The sequence below is a fragment of the Periplaneta americana genome, chromosome 5 (genome assembly GCF_040183065.1).
Source record: "Periplaneta americana isolate PAMFEO1 chromosome 5, P.americana_PAMFEO1_priV1, whole genome shotgun sequence".
NCBI lineage: Eukaryota > Metazoa > Arthropoda > Insecta > Blattodea > Blattidae > Periplaneta > Periplaneta americana.
Genome location: NC_091121.1, coordinates 44,021,463 through 44,044,377, shown reverse-complemented (window position 1 = coordinate 44,044,377; position 22,915 = coordinate 44,021,463). Strand labels below are relative to the sequence as shown.

The following is a 22,915-nucleotide window of genomic DNA, read 5'->3' as shown; positions in this document are numbered from 1 at the left end:
CACTTTATCCTTGTTTTTTTATTAAATCCCGCACGGTTGTAACTCTAATCTCGTATTCCGATGTGAGATGAACCACAGTTCCTCTTTTCCTAAACCACTCAATTATATGCACTTCTCTTCGATACTTAGCACAACATGCATTCTTTTGGCACTTCTGGAAGACGTTTTGCAGAGAAATTAAACAGGTCACTCGAACAGTAGATCATAAGGGCAAAGGCTTGTAATATCACTCTCTATACAAAAAAAAAATACGTGCTAATGTATTGTGCAGTACTCAATATTTTTTCTGCAACAAAAAAGGAGAGTATGACACGGATAATCCAACAATCGGTTAATAGGGTGACGGATAATCGGGGTTCTACTGTATGAAGTTTCCATGTAGATATATTATTATTATTATTATTATTATTATTATTATTATTATTATTATTATTATTATTATTATTATTATTATTATTATTATTAAGGTCAAGCTACGATCATTCGAGTACCTTACCTGTTAAGCGGTATTCAATGGGTTCTACACTTTAGTGAATAAGCTTACAGTTATACTATTTTAGTGCTTCAGTATTTGTGAGACGATAGTTAATATTTCTTTACACTTATCAGACGACGTTCAGTTCTGTTTCTCGTGCGGTCACGACCGCAAGGCGTGGCAGAGCGTTTTGATTAGTACCCATGCCAGTAGCAGGACAATACCGACACAAGTCAGCAGTACCATGATCACGTCCAGAAGCAGGTACTGGTGCCAGGACATGTCCACACTGGCCGCTCGTAGCGGAGCTCCTCCGTGTCGCAGCACGTATTCCGTCCAGAAGACGGCGCGCTCCAGAGGAGTCTCTGGTTGGTCCTTAAATAGGACCGACTGCTTGCGTATGTTATCACGGTAGCTGTGGAAAAAGTAACTCACTTACAATCCATGCATATTAACTTAGAATAACATACTGACAATTTAAAAACTTAGGCTGCTTTAGAGTTTATTGTTACTCCTGGTACTTGTACAGAGAGATCCATTTATAATTTGTGAGTGGCTGCAACGCAAATCGATGCTACGAACATCGGCATTTGTGTCAACTGCTACCGTATCAGCCGATCCGATCTTTCGCCAAGCGATAGCGAGTGAATGTTCAGTCATATTAGCGCGGTGGTTGGAAGCAGTGCTCGGCAGCGAAGTTTTTATTAGACGAAACTTGGTTACAGAATAAAATCTCTGTAAAACGTGTTGTTGTAAGTTTCTCCGCGAATATAAGTAACCTCTCACTCTATAGCATGTGCGAAATATATGCGTAATTGAGTTTTTATCCTATATTACATATTTTAATAACATGAATGAATTTAAATACTATTATAGTCACAATCATGCCATGGTATGAAAGAAAAATTAACAACCTCGAGCGGGAATCGAACCTGCGACTTCCTGTTCTCCGGTCAGGCGCTCTACCATTGAGCTATCGAGTTCGTCTCACGCCAAAGGCTTCGAATTATCCTTTCATACTGGCGACTCTGTTATAGAGTATTGTCCATAGCGTCTGATCTAGTCAGCACTGCTTATGGGTGTGAAGAAACTTTTTACAAATGTAATATGTCACATCAACGGACGTATGTACGTCAGCAAACATCGTAAGATGAAGATTACATTTAATAACACTAATTAGGAAGAGTCGGAATCTTGAGATACCCATACCGCATAAAATGTTGAAAATTAACACTTTCTGATTGAATATAAGCTCCACATACAAGTGGATTTTTCGAAACAAACTCTGAAATGCCTGTGTACTAATGGACTACACGACATTTTGTATATGAGATGCCCACTTTCTGAGATAATCTTCTAAGTGATTTTTGAGGGCGTAATTTAATCTTGTTTGAACATCAGTCAACATTTCTTCTGTCAATACACTTCTCCATACCTTCCTTCGTCTAACGCGATTGTCCGCCACTTCTCAATGAATTCATGAGCATGTTCTTTGGTAGGTATGGGAAATTCTGCAGATCTGTGACGAAACTTAAGAATGCATTTTAACACGTTCGGCTGTAGATGTAACTAAAACAGCATTATATTTTAAATTGTATTTTGTGTGCTCCGATTGTTGAAAGTCTGCATTTATACTGATAATAAAGGAAAATACTGGTAAAAAATTGTTTTCATAATTATGATTTACATTATTTAAGGATCATAAAATACTGGCATGCGCTTAGTAATAAAGGGAAATACTTGTAAAAATTTGTTTTCATATTTATGATTAATAATTTTAAAGATCATAAAATACTAGCATGCGGTTAGTAATAAAGGGGAATACTTGTAAAAATATGTTTTCATATTTATGATTAATCATTTTAAAGATCATAAAATACTAGCATGCGGTTAGTAATAAGGGGAATACTTGTAAAAATATGTTTTCATATTTATGATTAATCATTTTAAAGATCATAAAATATTAGGGTGCGGTTAGTAATAAAGGAGAATACTTGTAAAAATATGTTTTCATATTTATGATTAATAATTTTAAAGATCATAAAATACTAGCATGCGCTTAGTAATAAAGGGAAATACTTGTAAAAATGTGTTTTCATATTTATGATTAATCATTTTAAAGGTCATAATATTCTAGCATGCGCTTAGTAATTAAGGGAAATATTTGTAATAATGTGTTTTCATATTTATGATTAATCATTTTAAAGATCATAAAATATTAGGATGCGGTTAGTAATAAAGGAGAATACTTGTAAAAATATGTTTTCATATTTATGATTAATAATTTTAAAGATCATAATATTCTAGCATGCCCTTAGTAATAAAGGTAAATACTTGTAAAATTGTGTTTCATATTTATGATTAAACATTTTAAAGATCATAAAATATTAGTATGTGGTAAGTAATAAAGGGGAATACTGGTAAAAATATGTTTTCATATTTATGATTAATAATTTTAAAGATCGTAAAATACTAGCATGCGCTTAGTAATAAAGGTAAATACTTGTAAAAATGTATTTTAATTTTTATGATTAATTATTTAAACATCATAAAATATTAGTGTGGGGTTAGTAATAAAGGGGAATACTTGTAAAAATATGTTTTCATATTTATAATTAATAATTTTAAAGATCATAAAATACTAGCATGCGCTTAGTATTACAGGAAAATGCTTGTAAAAATGTGTTTTAATTTTTTATGATTAATAATTTTAAAGATCATAAAATACTAACATGCGCTTTGTAATACAGGAAAATACTTGTAAAAATGTGTTTTAATTTCTACGATTAATAATTTAAAGATCATAAAATATTAGTATGTGGTAAGTAATAAAGGGGAATACTGGTAAAAATATGTTTTCATATTTATGATTAATCATTTTAAAGATCGTAAAATACTAGCATGCGCTTAGTAATAAAGGGAAATACTTGTAAAATATGTTTTCATATTAATGATTAATAATTTTAAAGATCATAAAATACTAGCATGCGCCTAGAAATACAGGAAAATACTTGTAAAAATGTATTTTAATTTTTATGATTAATAATTTAAAGATCATAAAATATTAGTATGGGGTTAGTAATAAAGAAAAATACTTGTAAAAATATGTTTTCATATTTATGATTAATAATTTTAAAGATCATAAAATACTAGCATGCGCTTAGTAATACAGGAAAATACTTGTAAAAATGTGTTTTAATTTTTTATGATTAATAATTTTAAAGATCGTAAAATACTAGCATGCGCTTTGTAATACAGGAAAATACTTGTAAAAATGTGTTTTAATTTTTATGATTAATAAATAATTTAAAGATCATAAAATATTAGTATGTGGTTAGTAATAAAGGGGAATACTTGTAAAAATATGTTTTCATATTTATGATTAATCATTTTAAAGATCGTAAAATACTAGCATGCGCTTAGTAATAAAGGAAAATACTTGTGAAATATGTTTTCATATGAATGATTAATAATTTTAAAGATCATAAAATACTAGCATGCGCCTTGTAATACAGGAAAATACTTGTAAAAATGTGTTTTAATTTTTATGATTAATTATTTAAACATTATAAAATATTAGTATGGGGTTAGTAATAAAGGGGAATTCTTGTAAAAATATGTTTTCATATTTATGATTAATAATTTTAAAGATCATAAGATACTAGCATGCGCTTAGTAATACAGGAAAATGCTTGTAAAAATGTGTTTTGATTTTTATGATTAATAATTTTAAAGATCATAAAATACTAGCATGCGCTTAGTAATACAGGAAAATGCTTGTAAAAATGTGTTTTGATTTTTATGATTAATAATTTTAAAGATCATAAAATACTAGCATGCCCTTTGTAATACAGGAAAATACTTGTAAAAATGTGTTTTAATTTTTACGATTAATAATTTAAAGATCATAAAATATTAGTATGTGGTTAGTAATAAAGGGGAATACTTGTAAAAATATGTTTTCATATTTATGATTAATAATTTTAAAGATCATAATATTCTAGCATGCGCTTAGTAATAAAGGGAAATACTTGTAAAATATGTGTTTAATATTTATGATTAATGTTTTTAAAGATTATAAAATACTAGCATGTGCTTAGTAATTCAATAGACATTTTCCATTTTTAATCAGAAACTCCCTTTTCCTTCTTACTTACTTACTTACTTACTTACTTAATTACCTACTTACTTACTTACTGGCTTTTAAGGAACCCGGAGGTTCATTGCCGCCCTCACATAAGCCCGCCGCATCGGTCCCTATCCTGAGCAAAATTAATCCATTCTCTGTCATCATACCCCACCTCCCTCAAATCCATTTTAATATTATCTTCCCATCTACGTCTCGGCCTCCCTAAAGGTCTTTTTCCCTCCGGCCTCCCAACTAACACTCTATATGCATTTCTGGATTCGCCCATACGTGCTACATGCCCTGCCCATCTCAAACATCTGGATTTAATGTTCCTAATTATGTCAGGTGAAGAATACAATGCGTGCAGTTCTGTGTTGTATAACTTTCTCCCTTCTCCTGTAACTTCATCCCTCTTAACCCAAATATTTCCTAAGCACCTTATTCTCAAGCACCCTTAACCTATGTTCCTCTCTCAAAGTGAGAGTCCAAGTTTCACAACCATACAGAACAACCGGTAATATAACTGTTTTATAAGTTCTAACTTTCAGATTTTTCGACAGCAGACTGGATGATAAAAGTTTCTCAACCGAATAATAACAGGGATTTCCCATATTTATTCTGTGTTTAATTTCCTCCCGAGTATCATTTATATTTGTTACTGTTGCTCCCAGATATTTGAACTTCTCCACCTCTTCAAAAGATAAATCTCCAATTTTTATATTTCCATTTCGTACAATATTCTGGTCACGAGACATAATCATATACTTTGTCTTTTCGGGATTTACTTCCAAACCTATCTCTTTACTTGCTTCCAGTAAAATTCCCGTGTTTTCCCTAATCGTTTGTTGATTTTCTCCTAACATATTCAAGTCATCCACATAGACAAGCAGCTGATGTAACCCGTTCAATTCCAAACCCCCTGTGTTATCCTGGCCCTTTTCCTTCTAGGAATATAAATTTCCCGTTTCCGGAACAATTTCCTCTGCTTGACAACACTGCGGTGTGGAAATATCTTTATTTTAATAATATATGTAACTCCGGAGTTGAACCCACAGTTAAGCCAAATTCGATTAAACAGCTAACGTTTGAATCCCTGAGACAATGCAGAGTTACATTCCCCGTTACGTTAGGTAGGCCTGTTCGCAGCTATTCTTTTACCTGGAGTTGCCGAGCACGGTTCGTACAGTCTGCAGGACTCGCTCCTTGGTCACGGTCTCGTACTCCAGTTCTTCACCCAGGCCTCTGGATGTCAACTTCTGGATGTTAGAAAATTGGTCACCAATGAAGGGCACGCCCACGACGGGCACGCCGTGGTACACGGCCTCCTGTGTGCTTAGCATGCCGGCGTGCGATATGAACAGCCGTATGTTGGGGTGCGCTGTAACATAAATTCATATTGCATACTGAACTCTCGTTGATATAAAAATAATAATAATAATAATAATAATAATAATAATAATAATAATAATAATAATAATAATAATGTTTTATTTTCGCTGGCAGAGTTAAGGCCATAAGGCCTTCTCTTCCACTCAACCAGCCTTAATCAATACAATACATATTTAAATTACAAATATTTACACTACACTTGAAAGGTTCTCCAGCTATATTCTTCAGTTAAGTTTTAAAGACTAGTAGACTACATATTTATTTAAATTTGGATAAACCTATAAGGTAAAGTAGTAACTTAATTTATGAGCTAATTATTTAATTCAATCAATTATAATTAATTTAAGATTTGAGATAGCTAGTAAAATGATGAAAATTAATTTAATATAAGCTTACTAGGACTATATTACAGATAGAAAAAAATGTGTGTGTGTGTGTGTGTGTGTGTGTATATATATATATATATATATATATATATATATATATATATATATATATATATATATACATATTTAAATAATGAGAAAATTAATGTAATTGCCATTAGAGGTTTTGTAAATCTATTTAGAGAAATGAATGATAATAATAAGAATGGATAGATGTTAGTTTCATTATAAGTAACAAATATTAATCAGCAATTAATCTGTTAAATAAGAATTTATGCAATAACTTAATTTAGGAATGAAGTTATTGTCCAACAACCCCTTACATCACTCGGAAGCGAGTTCCAATTTCTAGCAACTGAAAATAATCATAATAATAATAATAATAATAATAATAATAATAATAATAATAATAATAATGTATTTATTTACTAATATTTATTGTGCTGTATAACAGCCTAGGGCCAATAACAGTTCAGCACAAGATAAAAGTTAGCACAAGATAGACAAATATAAATAAACAATAATGACAAAATGTAGATAACAAAAACAGTGCATACAAATAATTATTAAAATTAGTACAATGAGATAGTTAAAATAATGGCAATTAAATAAAATGTATTACAAATGAATTAATGAAATAATAAATGAAGACTGGAATCATATAAGTAGTATTGCAAAGATATTCAAATGACGAGAATATTATGATACATATCTAAACAAATGGCATAAATTAATAAAACTGACATAAAAACTCAAAAAGTATATACTATACATTAAATGGATCCAAGTTCAATCCATGCAAATTAGCATATTTTATTCATCTGCAGACCGGAGAGAGAGATTTAGAAATCCTATTATAAAACATGTTATGAAATCTTGAACCCTTAGCAGGAATACGAAGACTGATATTGCTTATGAATGATTCACAATCAATATCACCCTTAATGACTTTACAAAAAAATAAATAATCAAGATCCTGACGTCTGGTAACAAACTACCACAATTGAAATATTTGCAATTTCATATTTATAATCGGAATTTGGTAAAAATCTATACGAACACAAGGAAATAAATTTTCTTCGAATATTCTCCAATTTAGCCGAGTCAGTGTAAGTAATGGAATTCCATACAACAGATGCATATTCAAGCTTGGCTCTGACCAATGTATAGTATAAAATTAATAAACACATAGGAGTAGAAAAAGAATAAATTATAGTTCTAATTAGACCAAGCATTCTTAATGAATGGGTATAAATATATTGCACATGATCATGGAAATATAATTTTGAATCAAGTAAGATTAATAATAATAATAATAATATAATAATAATAATAATAATAATAATAATAATAATAATAATAATAATAATAATGAGAGAGCAGGCGAATAGTAGCCCCGAGTAACAAGATGAAAGAGTGAATGGAGACACTTCGAGAGTCATCTGAGCAATATGTGAGAAATAGAACAGTACAAAGGCAATCAGACATTACGATGACTTAAAAACTCTACAAAAAATTAAGTTCAATACAAAATCAAGTATAACTTCTAACGCGTTAGACCTGGCTATACGAATGATTTAAGGTCTCGTGCTTTCGAGTCATATTGCATACAATCCATGTGTAAGTCCTAAACCACCCTTGTTTTCAGCATTTAACAATAAAGATTCCAATAACACCTTCATCAGTAATTAATTAAGGATATGCTAATTTTAAATAAAATCTTTATTAGTATAATTTATAGTCGTCTTCTAAGATTTTATTTTATAATTGATAATCAATGGTGCTTAATTATTACACTTTATTTTTATAACAATATTCATATTTAATTAATTGTATTTGTTCCCTATTCATTTCCGGATCCTCGTGGTCATCCTTAATTAAGGCCGGATGAGTTTTTCTCTCTCTCTCTCTTATTTAAAAGATTTAACATCTATGTTATATATACATTACATGTGTTTCAATATAATTCGAATTGTTATTTTTCACCCTAGCAACAATGTATTATTAAGTCTCAAGGCATTTACTCCATTATATCATGGTACTCTTTGTCGATGGCAACCTGTAGTGGTTACAGGAAGAAATTAAATTAAATTATAGTCCAAGGGCAGAAAGAAAGTATCCGTTATAGGCTAGATTGCATCTCATTTAGAGCTGTGTTTTTACAAAATGCTTGTGTGCACGCTCAACTAATTACGATAGCGGCTGCTTGTACAGTCCGCTTCGTATGAATGAACTAATAATAGAATTCACATTTACAGAATTGCTTGTGTTTCAAATTAATTAACTCGGAACAAATACAGTATTACATTTATAACAAATATCATTATTATCAATGAATTCAAACACAATTTTCCCGTGTTCTGAATTCACTCCTATTATCTGTTCTTAGTTGGATTTTTGTTTCGGCATTCTGATACAACCTCACGTCACTTAAGCAAGTCTACTATTGAGGAGAGTCGGATATACACTCTCTCTGCTCCTTCAGACAGTAGAGACATCCGGCAACGAGACGATTTTGTAAACAATGTACAATAGTGGCAAAAAAAAACCGGACCGACGGAATAATCAGTCCCCGAAATGAGCCACTGCGCATGCCACGCCCGGATTCACAAGATAGCGAGTAATTTATTGAAATTATTGTAGTTTCGACTGCTGACGTAGCCCATTTCGAAAGCCATTAGAAAATAACCTGAAAATTCATGTTCTGGGATAGCGGCGCGCCCCAAGCACCTGAGCCATTCAATAAAGACGAAAATAGTAACCATTTGCGTGGCTGTTGTTCAATTGCACAGGTTGTTTCGGGTCCAAGGAATATATACCGACGCTCTGGAGTGAACAAGCCTCTGAAATCAGCTATAAGGGTCGGTCCGGTTTTTTTTGCCATTACTGTATATAGAAATGATTTACTACCCTGATGCCAATACTTTTCTTCAGCTCTAATAATAATATAATAGTAATATATAATAAATCTCTTAAGCAACGCTTTATGTTGAAAGCGTTGATTATTTGTAACAAACATTTAGAACAATGCTTTCTGATATAGGCGTTATACGTTCAGAATTTACATCCTAATCGTTAACTCCTGAAAACAAGGATGGTTTAGTACAGTGATCGCATTTTCTTGACTCACAAGTTAACCCCTTAAGACACAAGCAAGGCGGAGGAGTAAGGCATAATATCCCTCCTCTTAGCCATCACTTGTTCATTCAAAGCTAAGCAGTTTTGGTATCCTCTCCTGGTATTCTCCACTGTGCTATGTATTAGGGGCTGCATTTTATATGACGTAATCTTTGCTGACCACTGGTTTAGTACATAGATTGTATGCAGAATGATAGAAACCCAGGAGAGCTGAAGCCATACGTATAGGTACATTTTTCATAATCTAAATCCTGATATCGGCGAGAAATGGGCGATACATTTTGCCTGGAAACTTTCTTCTTAAAATTCTCTCGGGAACCTAGGATCTCCTGGCAAGCATGGTAACACTATAGCATCGCAGAAGACTGAGAACAGTCACAGTCATTACTAGCCCGATATTAGTTTTTCAGAATGGTCTGTCGCTATGTCTGCCGAAAACATATCTAAAATCAGGGTGTAGACATACAACCTAAACTTCACAACGCATGCCGAGAATGTCATTCTAGGACATTCAATTGTCCAACGTCAGACTGTCGAACCAATCTGCCTTCACACCTACCAAGGATGTCATTCTGAGGCATCCACTTGCCCACCATCAGATTCTCAGGCTGGCCGGGCAGCTGGTCAGACTCCCACTTCCAAAGAACGCGCTGCGGCAGCTCTGCGAAGGCCTCCACGAATGCGCGCACCTTGTCGCTCTTCATTTGGTCGCTGCGGATGTTGCTTCCCAGGCTCATGAAGATGGCGCCCTGCTTCGCGCCGTCAAGAAACTTCTTCATTGCAGGCGGTAAGGGGTCTGGTGTCGCGATGTGGATGCCACCAACGGGCACCATGGCAGGCACGAGAGGGCGCGGGTAGTCGAGCGAGAAGTGAGTGTTGACAAACACCAAACTCACGTTGCGCTCCAGGACACTTGGAGGCAGCATCCCCGACCCGAAGTGCCGAGCCACCATTGCATCCATGGCCGGCATGTGGTACAGGGCACGGTACACCATGGTACCATGATGCAGCAGGACGTTTGTCATCCGTTGCCATAGTGTCATGCGGTCGGAGTACGGCAGCACGTACGAGTTCACGTGGGCTAATGGCACAGGGTTGCCAACCATGGCATTGTACCACGGTGGACTCACGTAGGCGGTGACCGCCACCACAGGTGGGCTGCCGAAAAGCTGCACGAAGCCCCACATGCACTCATGGAGTGTCATATCGGCCACGATCAGATCGAAAGTCTCGCGACCTGCTAGCTCTCGTAGTCGACGCGCGCCCTGGGAAGCGAGGACTTTTTCACAGGCACCCTGCCCCCAGGCGAACCATTTTATCGCGTTTTCCCAGTTGCTCATTATACTCATCTCAGCGTACTTATGCGTTTCTACGATATGCTCATATACTCCCTCGATGATGATCTCCCTGAAGTTTCCGACGGGCTTCTTCTCGCGATCCGGTGTGAACACAGTCACGTGATGGCCCTTCGCAGCTAGGGCCAACACTAGAGCTCGATTCCAGAAGTGGTGACTGGGACACGGTACTGCAAACAGAGCCAGGATTCGAGCCCCTTCCACTGCAGCCAGCCCCAGGGTGCACAGTAATACTGCGCGCGCCGCCATCTGCAGGAAAGTTGAAGGATATGTCACACACTGTATTCAAATGCGTTTTGTTATTCAATGAACAATTGAATTAATAGTTGTAACTCCCTGAAGCCAGTGACGGCTCCTGCGTATTTCTTAAGAGGAGGAAAGAAGTTAACAGCACGAAATGACACTTCTTGAATGAAACATGCTACAAATTAGCCTACATGCATACATGTAAGACCAGGTAGTGTTGGGGTTGGCATGCCCTTCTGTATAGCAATAATCTGTTCTTATAAACTGAGTTTCCTAAATTTTCCAAAATGTATTATATTTTCACTTCCATTCATTGTTGAATAATTGCACAAATTAACAATTACAAGGAAATTCACAACCTCGCAGCATTTGTCGAGCACACTACAGCATCATACGTGTTGGAAGAGATTATAGCTACTAAAACGTAATCGGATACGTTTTACGGAAATGGGAATGGGAAATAAACTGAGGAAAGCGAGAACACTGCACCCATCCACGTGGTCTGTGTTGCCATATGTAGGCTTACATTTTACAGTTCAGTATCACATGCTTTTGAAGAATGTCAGTTGTTGTGAAGTCATACTACCAATATTGTTCAAAGCTGCCGGTGGCCAATTAATTTTTTTATGTTAAAAATAATGCAATTTGGAGTATCTACTTTCAATTTCAAATATATTTGTACAAAACTGACAACTTGGCTGTTGCCCTGTCTAGTAGACAATGAATGGAAGTGAATTTCAGGGGCCAAAAAGATCTGCGATACTAACGTATAACTAACTACTTCCTCTTTGTTTTACATAAACCCAACTTTAACTTGCAAATATCCTTGAAAGTTTCAAACCATGAATAGTAGCTTATATAAAGTGCAATGAATAATATTTTTTTATTTATAATTAAAAAAAGTTTATATGGTGTCTTTCATAGCTTTGCGTTAAAACTGTTTTTATTGTGGCTCCTCCTAGATGTGTTATAGTCTAGTTGGATGCAACATCGTTAGATGGCAGCGGTAACGAGCTTGTTGCACGACCAGTCGGTTTCTATTTCCCGCCCATGCGCTGATTCAGAGGAGGATCTCCTCCCTATCCGTTCATTTACTTGCTTTAAAACTCTGCTTCTTTCTCTGGTCGCTAGTGCGCTGTCTATGCCCTGTCTATGTGTGTTAACTGCAGTAAAGGAGGAATGGATTGACTTTCCTCCACACAAACAATCTCACTTCTTTCTCACAGTTTTCTAGCAGCACATGAGCGCGCGTCGTTTAAAACTCGACCAACCGAGGTTTTCTTATAGCTGAGAACTTAAAAATTATCGAATCTTCCTCGAATTTCAAGGCACATATTTGATATTTACTTTCAAAAGAAGAAAAATGTGAGGAGAACGTTCCTCCCTTCCCTCCCCCGAGGAACCGCCACTGCGTGAAGCAGAGATAGCGATTTGATTCTCTTATTTACCTTACCAGCCACTTCGGTTAAAACTAGGTGATCTAAAACTAGACCACAAATAGGATACCTCAACAAGAATACATTTGTACTGCGAGTATGAGCAGAGCCTGTTCTAGTAGATGTGCAGTGCGTGCTTGAATTCAGACGGCCAATCCCTTACGGCGGCCGACAGAATAAAATTGAAATATAATTTAACAATAGGGTTCAGTGTAATGATCGGCGATAAAATAGGAACGTAGCATTGTAAAACATATTGTACAATATTCACAGTTTTCAATAAGTCTTTGAAATATCTGTTAAAGTTACAATCCTTCAGTCAGTCGTTTTTATTAAGCGACACTTAGATAATAATTGTTTCAGTTGTTGAAGATAACGGAACGATAACTGTCGAGATTGTTGTCGATGAGACACCACACCAGTCCAGTTGATAGTAATCACAACGAATGAATTCGCGCCACAGGTCAGACAGGTTGTGCTCGGAGTCTCTGATTGAATGCGCAGGAACTTCCTCTCAGCTCCATTCGTTCCCAACGCTGTTAAATATTCACTAAACTGTCGACAAGAGAAGTGATTGTTTAGTGAATCGTTTTCTCTGCATCCCCTTATGGTATGCAGTATACTAAAAAGGAATATGACTAGATTAACACTGAAGTCCGTAATATTTTTGCAAGATGGAAGAGTATAATAAAACCAATGCGGTCTCTCAGATTGCAATGAAATGAGGCATAAATGACATAACAGCTTACACTTGCAGAGACATGAAAATAAAACACTCAGCCCAGTTTTTTTTTTAATCAGAGTGCGTCTTTCAAGTTAATTTGCTCAAAAATTGATTTAAGCAAACTGTTGCAGTGCCCTCAGTACAATATAAATTAACCTCGTAATGTTCTGAGTGCGCTTGTTAAATTTTAAGTGCATGTAGATATGAAGATGTGTTTATTTCATACATTAGGAGTGTAGAAGTTTTAGCTGAAGAAATAAATTTAATGTAGTATCCGAATTTGCAGTTGTTAGTTGTTTATGAATGTTCTAATGAGGAAATGAAAAGCCCAAAAATTGTTTAGAATAAATTTTTATTTAATTACACTACTCAACAAAATTTTCATAACATGGACAAGAATAACTATTTTTATATAAGTTGTATGTCCTGATTACGGATATGGCATTGAAAAAGTGCCTACACGTCACATTTTTTCAGGAACTTATATTTTTTTTAGTTAGCGGATCGTATAAAAATGTGTTAAAACCTACCCACTTTGAAAGAGGTTCTTTTCTTTAACGTAGATCTTTTACACAATTACACAATCATTTCCGTTCTTTTAAGATACCATTTTAAACATACTTACACTTTTGTGGGTTGAATGAGTGTCATCCCTAGCGATGGTTTATCGTTTTGTTACCCTTATTATGCAGCTGCACGGAGGGTAGGTCACATCTGGCTACCAGTAACTGACTAAGGGAAAGGAGGAAATATGGTCGCTGTTGTATTGTGAGACAAGAAATGAACAATTTAGCGATTAGTTCTGATTGTGGAAGTGTTGTGAGCGGTACTACTAGTAGTTATTCTATAATAGTGTTAAATGGGTAGCAATCGTCGCTCCTGCAAAAATTTTCCCAATAGTTTCTGCTATGTTTGAGGGAAATTAACTTTGAAATCACAACATGGATAAATAACAGACAATGTAAAAAAGCCATATTGCTTGTATTTTGGCTATAAAGTGGGTGAACAAGATAAGAATTGGGCACCACACGTGTGTTGTGTAACATGTTACGTGAAGTTAACAGAGTGGTTGCGGGGGAAAAATAACATGTCTTTTGCTGTTCCAATGATTTGGCGACAGCCCACCAGTCATCTGGAAGATTGTTATTTTTGCATTGTCAAACCACAGGGATTTTCAAGGAAAACTAAAGATAAAATTATGTATCCTAATTTCCCACCAGCCATAATACCCGTGTCACATTCTCCTGAACTTCCTATCCCTATTCCTCCGCCCAGTGGAGAAGATTATGTCTTTCAAGGAACACCTATCTGAATCCTCAGACTACCCTTCAACTTCCGCTGATCCCGCCTACATTCCCGAACATCATAGAACACCACATCTGATACAACAGGCAGAACTTAATGACCTAGTTAGGGATTCAGGTCTTTCCAAGCAACACGCTGAACTATTTGGTTCTAGGTTACAAAAGTGGGACTTAATAGCAAAAGATACCAAGATTTCCGTGTTCAGAAAACGAAACGATGAACTGACTAGTTATTTTGTAATGGAAAATTCTGTTTGTGCCTGCAAAAATGTGAACAGGCTTATGGATCAATTAGATATTCAATATAATTCAGAAGAATGGAGACTTCATCAATTCATCAAAACTAAGCTTAAAAGCAGTTTTATTGCACAATGGCAATACAAAAGCTTCCAGCAGTAGTTCATTCAGGCACTATGAAAGAAACTTATGAGAACTTGTAACTAATATTGAATGCAGTAAATTATAGTGAACATCGCTGGAAAATTTGTGGGGATTTGAAAGTAATAGTTTTGTTGCTTGGATTACAAGGAGGATTTACTAAGTTATGTTGTTTATTATGTTTGTGGGACAGTCGAGCAACAGCACAACATTATGTGGTGAAGAACTCGTCTATCAGACAAGGTTATATTCCTGGTGAGCATAATATTAAATATCCTCCGCTAGTGCAACGTGAAAAAGTACTTCTTCGTCCACTGCATATAAAACTAGGGCTAATGAAAAATTTTGTGAAAGCTCTAGATAAGAGTTGAGAAGCCCTTCAACACTTACAGACTCTATTCCCTAAAACCAGTGATGCTAAATTAAAAGAAGGCATATTTGTCGATCCACAAATTAGAAAACTCTTTAAGGACACCATTTTTTGAGAAAAAATTTCACTCCAAGGAATAACCAGCATGGAAATCTTTTGCATCCAAGGATTTTTAGGGAATCACAAGGCAGAAACTTATCGCCAGTTAATAGAGACGTTACTAAGAAATTACAAAAAAAAAAAATGGCCTGCAGTATGTCACTGAATATCCACTTCTTATACTCACATTAGGACTTCTCTCCTGAGAACTTGGGGACTGTAAGTGATGAGCAGGGAGAGCGATTTCACCAAGACATTGCTACAATGGAGCAACGGTATCAAGGAAATGGGATCCAGCGATGATGGGTGGTTATTGGTAGTTTTTAAAAAGGGAAGATTCCAGTTGTCATAAGAGAAAAAATGAAGGTATTTTTTTTTTTATCTTTCTCTATTTTATTGCACGAAGAGTGGTTTTTATAAGCCTTAATAGCTGGTCAGTTATTGATGTATCAGTTTTATCATATCTAAGCTGCTCTTGGAAATCTTCACCCAAAAAATGAGAACATTAAGTAAATATCTATAACACAAAAACGTGACGTGTTACGAACTTTTCACTGTCATTTTTTTTTTCTTGTTCAGCGCATGCAAATTAGTTAAGATCAGCCTATTTTATTAATGTTATGGAAAAAAAGTTCAAATTTGTTGAGTAGTGTTATTATTGTAGATGGGTACTGTACTCATATTAGATTCCATTAAGGCAAGAATTGAAAATCTAAGGGAATGTAATTCATCCATTCATATTTTTCTGCCCGAATGCAGATTTTTCACTGTAAACCCGGCATTCTCCAATATTTACTACTTTCTGTCTTCCTCTTTGTCTCCGCGTATGATCCACACAACTTAATATCGCACATCATCTTGTATCTTCTTCGACCCCAAACTCTTTTCCCGTCCACCATTCCTTCCATTGCATTCTTCAGTAGACAGCTAGATAATGTAATAAGGTATTTAAATTTATTAGTGAATTCAGATAAATGACCGAAGATTGAATTTAAAAAACTCATTCTGATTTAGATGTTTCCCTTCAAACTAATAACTGAAGTGCAAATATTAAAGGTACCGCTGGTACTGAGGTTTTCAATGAACTGATAACAGACAGAACCTTGCACAGTGACAGTACAGAAACTAACCAGTTAAATAACTTGGCCTTTATTGAAAAAAACCTGATACTATCATTTCCTAATCTGTTTATAGGTTTGAGAATTTTCCTCGCATTACCAGTTAGATTAGCATCAGGCGAAAGGAGTTTTTCGGAAATCAAAATTATGAAAATTTATTTAGGAACCATCAATTACTCAAGAAAGATTTAATGAACTAGGATTGTTTGTTATAGAAAAATAATTGTATGAAAAATTACATTAATCATATGTTATTGATGAACTGGCAAATAAGAAAGCAAGAAGAAGCGCTGTTCTAAACTAATGTTAAACAGTTGCATCTGTTTGATATTTCGTACGTCTTCTGTTTTTATAAAATTAAACTAGCCGTACCCGTGCGCTCCGCTGCACCCGTTAGAAATAAACATAAAGTAATTACATAATTAAAATAGGACGTTTGATCCAGAGAACATTCGTGTTTGATAGAAGGATAAATCGTTTAATATGTTACTTAATTTAAATTGTATTTAAATAATTAAAATGCGATTATTTTGGTTCAGAGAGCACTCATTTGGTGCAATGACAATTCCTTTAACATGTTTCTTATTTGTTATTACATGCAACCATAGTTTAATGAACATTGACATCATTTAGATTTAATGTGTATACTTTATTTTACTTGCTATATGTTTCCATTGAATTATGGTAATAACTTAATTTTAACTCTTGTTGTTTTGACGTATTCAGTAAATGGCGCTTGGCCCACTATGGTTCTTAACCCTTCAAATAACTTAAATTATATTATATTATATTATATTATATTATATTATATTATATTATATTATATTATATTATATTATATTATATTATATTATATTATATTATATTATATTATATTATATTATATTATATTATATTATATTATATTATATTAGAAGTTATTGTAATAACATTATAGCATTATGTCCATCTAGAGAAACTACACTTTCCAATGGTAAAATAATAATTAATTATACAAATCGGTTAATTTAGATATTACTTCATACAAACACAGAAACATTCTCTGTAGGCTATCTTTCATAGCTTTCTATTGTTGTTGTCCAAGGCCCCTTATAGACGAAGTCATTTGTTTTTTATTTCGTTACACTGGCTTAGATGGTAGTTATTTTAATTTTAAAACTCATTTATCTCATTAAATATCAGTCCTATCAAAATTTTTCAAAGAATAAAATGTATCGCAAATGATTTTTAAAGAAACTTTTGTTATGTAACATTTTTCACAAAAATCAATAATACGCGAGATATTTCGATTTATTTAATTCAGGTCCCCTTATAACCCCCCTTTTAAATAATGTATTGTGAATGCCATATGGCCTAAAATCTAAAGTTACAACGAACTTAATTTATATTCCAATTATCATCGAAATCCGTTCAGCCATTATCGCGTGAAAAGGTAACAAACAAACATACAGACAGACATACAAACAAAAATTTCAAAAAGCGATTTTCGGTTTCAGGGTGGTTAATTATATATGTTAGGACCAATTATTTTCGGAAAATCGAAAAATTACCAGAAAAATTTCGGCTACAGATTTATTATTAGTATAGATAAATACTGTATATCATAAAATATTTATGGTTTTTCTTTTGTCAACTACATGATACTGTTACAAAACCACCCTAAGAAAACCTCTGTGGGATAGAGTAGGTGTGAATTTACTGGCGATCTGGATTATGGGCGGCCAATTATCTCCTGCACGCAGGCGTATACTAGTCCAAAACCGGCCTTGAGTATGACACTTGGAAAGAATCGATCGTGAGCCATTATGAAAATGACATAATGCATATTTTGTTACGTACCATTAAACGCAGCGGTCACCAGTTTGCCGTGCGAGTCTCTGTCAGAATTCGAACAGCAGAGCCTTTTTTCCGGACTGGTTAAACAATAAGTACAGACTATAATGTGTGCAAAATTACATTACTGCTGTGCTCACTCTGAACTTTGTAATGAAGTACACATAAAATAACTACACAAAAAATTAGCCTTTACTGCCAGCCGTTATTTACACAAGCCAATATTTCTTAGTAGTTTGTGATTATTTATCACTCCATTCTTGCAGATTTATGACATCTGGACGTTAATGTATAACTATAATGTAAAATATGGACGCCATAACAACAAATGTAATTTATGTATAATAATGAGGCGTTACTATCATAATGTAATGATTTTTATTGTTTCACGTTACATACTCCACTTTCAGTTGTATCAGTGTCTCTGATTTATCAGCAGACTGTTCCAGTAATCATAATCGGTCATCATCATCATCATCATCATCATCATCCTTCACGAATTAGGCCTCTGTAGACCTGTTTCGGCCCCATCTAGCAGTCTTCTTAAAGGTCTTCCTGATCGACGATGTCCTCTAGGTTTATACTGCATCATAATTTTTGGGATTCTTGAATTTTCCATTCTTCTTACATGATCTAGCTAATTGAATTTGTATCTGCTGATTTTTTCTTCTACTGACTCTACTTCTAATTGTTCTAAAATTTCTTCATTCCTTTTTCGCTCTAAAAGAGTATATCCTGCTGTCCTCCTGAAAAATTTCATTTCCGTTCCTTTGATTCTGTTCATGTCTTTTTTCTTTAATGTCCAAATCTCGCTTCCGTATAAAAGGAAGGGTAATGCTAGTGTATTATATATTTTTATTCTTGTAGATTTTTGTACTAATTTAGCTTTTAATGTATTGTTTATTATTCCTATAATTTGTGCAAATTTGGTAATTTTCTTGTTCACATCTTTTTCATTTTGATAAGATATTTCACAACCCAGATAATTGAAATTTTGTACTTGTTCGAGGCATTATCATAATGGGTACTTGGAATTATTTATATTGCTTCACGTTAGATAATCGACCAGCAGTTGTATCAATGTCTTCGATTTATCAACAAATTGTTCCAATAATCCTAATCGGTACTTATAATATCGTCCCTCCTCTGGCAAACTAGCGAAAGTGAAAATAAGCGCCCCTGCACTTAAGGTCTATATTGTACTAAGTACTAAGTACAATATAGACCTTAAGTGCAGGGGCGCTTATTTTCACTTTCGCTAGTTTGCCAGAGGAGGGACGATATGATGATTTATATTGCTTCATGTTACATACTCGACCTGCAGCTATATCAGTGCATTTGATTTATCAGGAAACTGATCCAATGATCATAATCGACACTTATAATGTAAAGATTTATATTGCTTCACGTTACATACTCAATCTGCAGCTATATCAGTGTCTTTTATTTAACAGAAAACTGATCCAATGATCATAATCGGCACTTATCACGTTACATACTCGACTTCTGCTGTATCAGTGTCTTTGATTTATCAAACAACTGATCCAGTGATCATAATCGGCACTTATAATGTAAAGATTTATATTGCTTCATGTTACTCGACTTCTTCTGTATCAATGTCTTTGATTTATCAGCATTTGTTCCAATAATTATAATCGACACTTAAAATGTAAAGATTTTTTATTGCTTCACGTTACATACTCAATCTGCAGCTATATCAGTGTCTTTTATTTAACAGAAAAATGATTCAATGATCATAATCGGCACTTATCACGTTACATACTCGACTTCTGCTGTATCAGTGTCTTTGATTTACCAGCACCTGTTCCAATAATTATAATCGACACTTAAAATGTAAAGATTTGTTATTGCTTCACGTTACATACTCAATCTGCAGCTATATCAGTGTCTTTTATTTATCAGGAAACTGATCCAATGATCATAATCGGCACTTATGATGTGAAGATTTATATTGCTTCACGTTACATTCTCAATCTGCAGCTATATCAGTGTCTTTTATTTATCAGGAAACTGATCCAATGATCATAATCGGCACTTATAATGTGAAGATTTATATTGCTTCACGTTACATACTCGACTTCTGCTGTATCAGTGTCTTTGATTTATCAGCACCTGTTCCAATAATTATAATCGACACTTAAAATGTAAAGATTTTTTATTGCTTCACGTTACATACTCAATCTGCAGCTATATCAGTGTCTTTGATTATCAGGAAACTGATCCAATGAACATAATCTGCAATTATAATGTAAAGATTTATATTGCTTCACGTTACATACTCAATCTGCAGCTATATCAGTGTCTTTGATTTATCAGGAAACTGATCCAATGACCATAATCGGCACTTATAATGTAAAGATTTATATTGCTTCACGTTACATACTCAATCTGCAGCTATATCAGTGTCTTTGATTTATCAGGAAACTGATCCAATGACCATAATCGGCACTTATAATGTAAAGATTTATATTGCTTCACGTTACATACTCAATCTGCAGCTATATCAGTGTCTTTGATTTATCAGGAAACTGATCCAATGACCATAATCGGCACTTATAATGTAAAGATTTATATTGCTTCACGTTATAAACTCAATCTGCAGCTATATCAGTGTCTTTGATTTATCAGGAAACTGATCCAATGACCATAATCGGCACTTATAATCTAAAGATTTATATTGCTTCGCGTTATATACTCGACTTGCAGCTGTATCAGTGTCTTTGATTTATAGGTAACTGATCCAATGATCATAATCGGCACTTATAATGTAAAAATTAACTATGATATCAAACAGAAATCGTATGCTGAAAAGTATCCTGTTCGTAAGTACGCTTAGAAAATCTGAAGTATGTAGGTATTATACAGCGGTTACAGAGATTATGAGTCGAGTTATGACGTAACAAAAGAAGTGCACCGAAGCGCCTCTACGCGTTTCTAGAATACTGATGAAATATGTCGTTGAAGAGTGTATGGCAAAAAACATTAATCCAAAGCAAAATACAGTATTTATTTATTTAGCTTCTGTGTAAAGAGCAACTTTTGTTCGTGTAGAAAAAAAGTGACAAAGGAATTAAGAAAATCCCAATGATTGCGTATAACATGTATAAAGAAGCCAGGGTAGTGGAATTAGAATAAATGAAAACAAATTACTATAAGATTTATGTGTCTAATGAACGAAATGAAATAAGCTATGTTGTTTTGTTTAGTCAGCTGTCCGAAGACAGGTTTGAACTTCATAAGCCACACCAATAAATCATTACTGATGACGCAACTAAGCCAGGAGATGATGGGGTAGGATGGCCAGTTCCTTTTCCCCTCCATACATCGTTGAGTAGTAACAGTAAATTCTCCAATAATAATAATAATAATAATAATAATAATAATAATAATAATAATAATAATAATAATAATAATAATACTGCACTGAAACAGAGTGTACTATCAAGAGGACAAGTATAGAACTGTTTTTGAGTCACAGACGCAACTAACAATATTGCTGAACTTACAAAAAAAAAATGAATTGGACGCACTTCATACGAAAAGTAAACTTCTGAGTTTTTCGAAGAAGGAAGTACTTGTCACCTCCCCAGCTCAAAAAAGGAATTTTGCAAGGCGATGGTCGCTGCGAAATACAGAATATTGAACGTTTGTCACTATGTCATGTACTCAAAGGAAATTCCGCCATTAAAATTCGTCTCAGTGACATTCTTTGTTCCGAAAAGGACTTTTTTTTTGTATAGAAGTATATCATGTCTATCAAGCGGTAAACAATGAACTTGGAACTGTATAATAATTTTATATTGTGCCGCAGAGTATAAGCAATTCATCATTGTTATCGCTTTGCAAGCGTGATAAATGTTACTTTATGAAATATTTAGTTTATTTATATAATATTTATCAGTTTACATATTTAGCTACGTAGGGCATTTCACTGTATTTTACTGCATATTTGCATATATGTGTTGCTGTATACTATTTTATTTATTTTATTTTATTTTATTTTTAGTTTATTTATTTATTTGACTGGTAGAGATAAGGCCATCAGGCATTCTCTTCCTGAAAAATTAATATTATTTGGTATGTTTCGCGTACTGTCTTTTTTTTTCATAGAGAAATCCAACAATCCCAGTAAAAACCTGAAGATGAAGAAGAAACTGAGGATGAAACTTGTATGTCTTCAATGTCGTACGAAGCGCGTCCATAAAGTAACTTTCCCACTCGTCCCACAGCTAGCAAACCGTATGTTGCGCGAAGCGACTGCGTGTACGTGATAAAGTAATGTCCTGGCATGGCGCACACGCTAGCGGAACTTCCCGAGTGCTTTCAGTAGCTTCGTTGCATTGGTTGAAGATGGACGTTCCTATTCCAGCTCCCGCCGAGTATGAAGTGCGGTCAGTGATAAAGTTTTTGAATGCACAGGGCACGCCGATTGAAATTGATCGTCAGCTGTGTCAGGTCTATGGGCCTAACATCATGAGCAAGCAGATGGTGCGTTGCTCCACAAGGTCGTCTGT

The 22,915-nt window shown here is 34.3% G+C and overlaps 1 protein-coding gene across 1 annotated transcript in view; it reads right to left on the bottom strand.

The window, feature by feature from the left end:
- The window catches only part of LOC138699559 (UDP-glucosyltransferase 2-like), a 45,016-nt gene extending 25,484 nt beyond the window's left edge, over positions 1-19,532 (bottom strand). Inside the window, exons 1-4 of the mRNA XM_069825546.1 lie at positions 18,387-19,532; positions 10,077-11,121; positions 5,763-5,982; positions 719-890 (exon numbers count right to left, since the gene is read on the bottom strand). Of these exons, the coding sequence (XP_069681647.1) occupies positions 719-890; positions 5,763-5,982; positions 10,077-11,121; positions 18,387-18,389 (1,440 nt within the window). The 5' untranslated portion in view covers positions 18,390-19,532. The remainder of the gene's footprint in view (positions 1-718; positions 891-5,762; positions 5,983-10,076; positions 11,122-18,386) is intronic.
- Between the last annotated feature and the right edge of the window lie 3,383 nt (positions 19,533-22,915).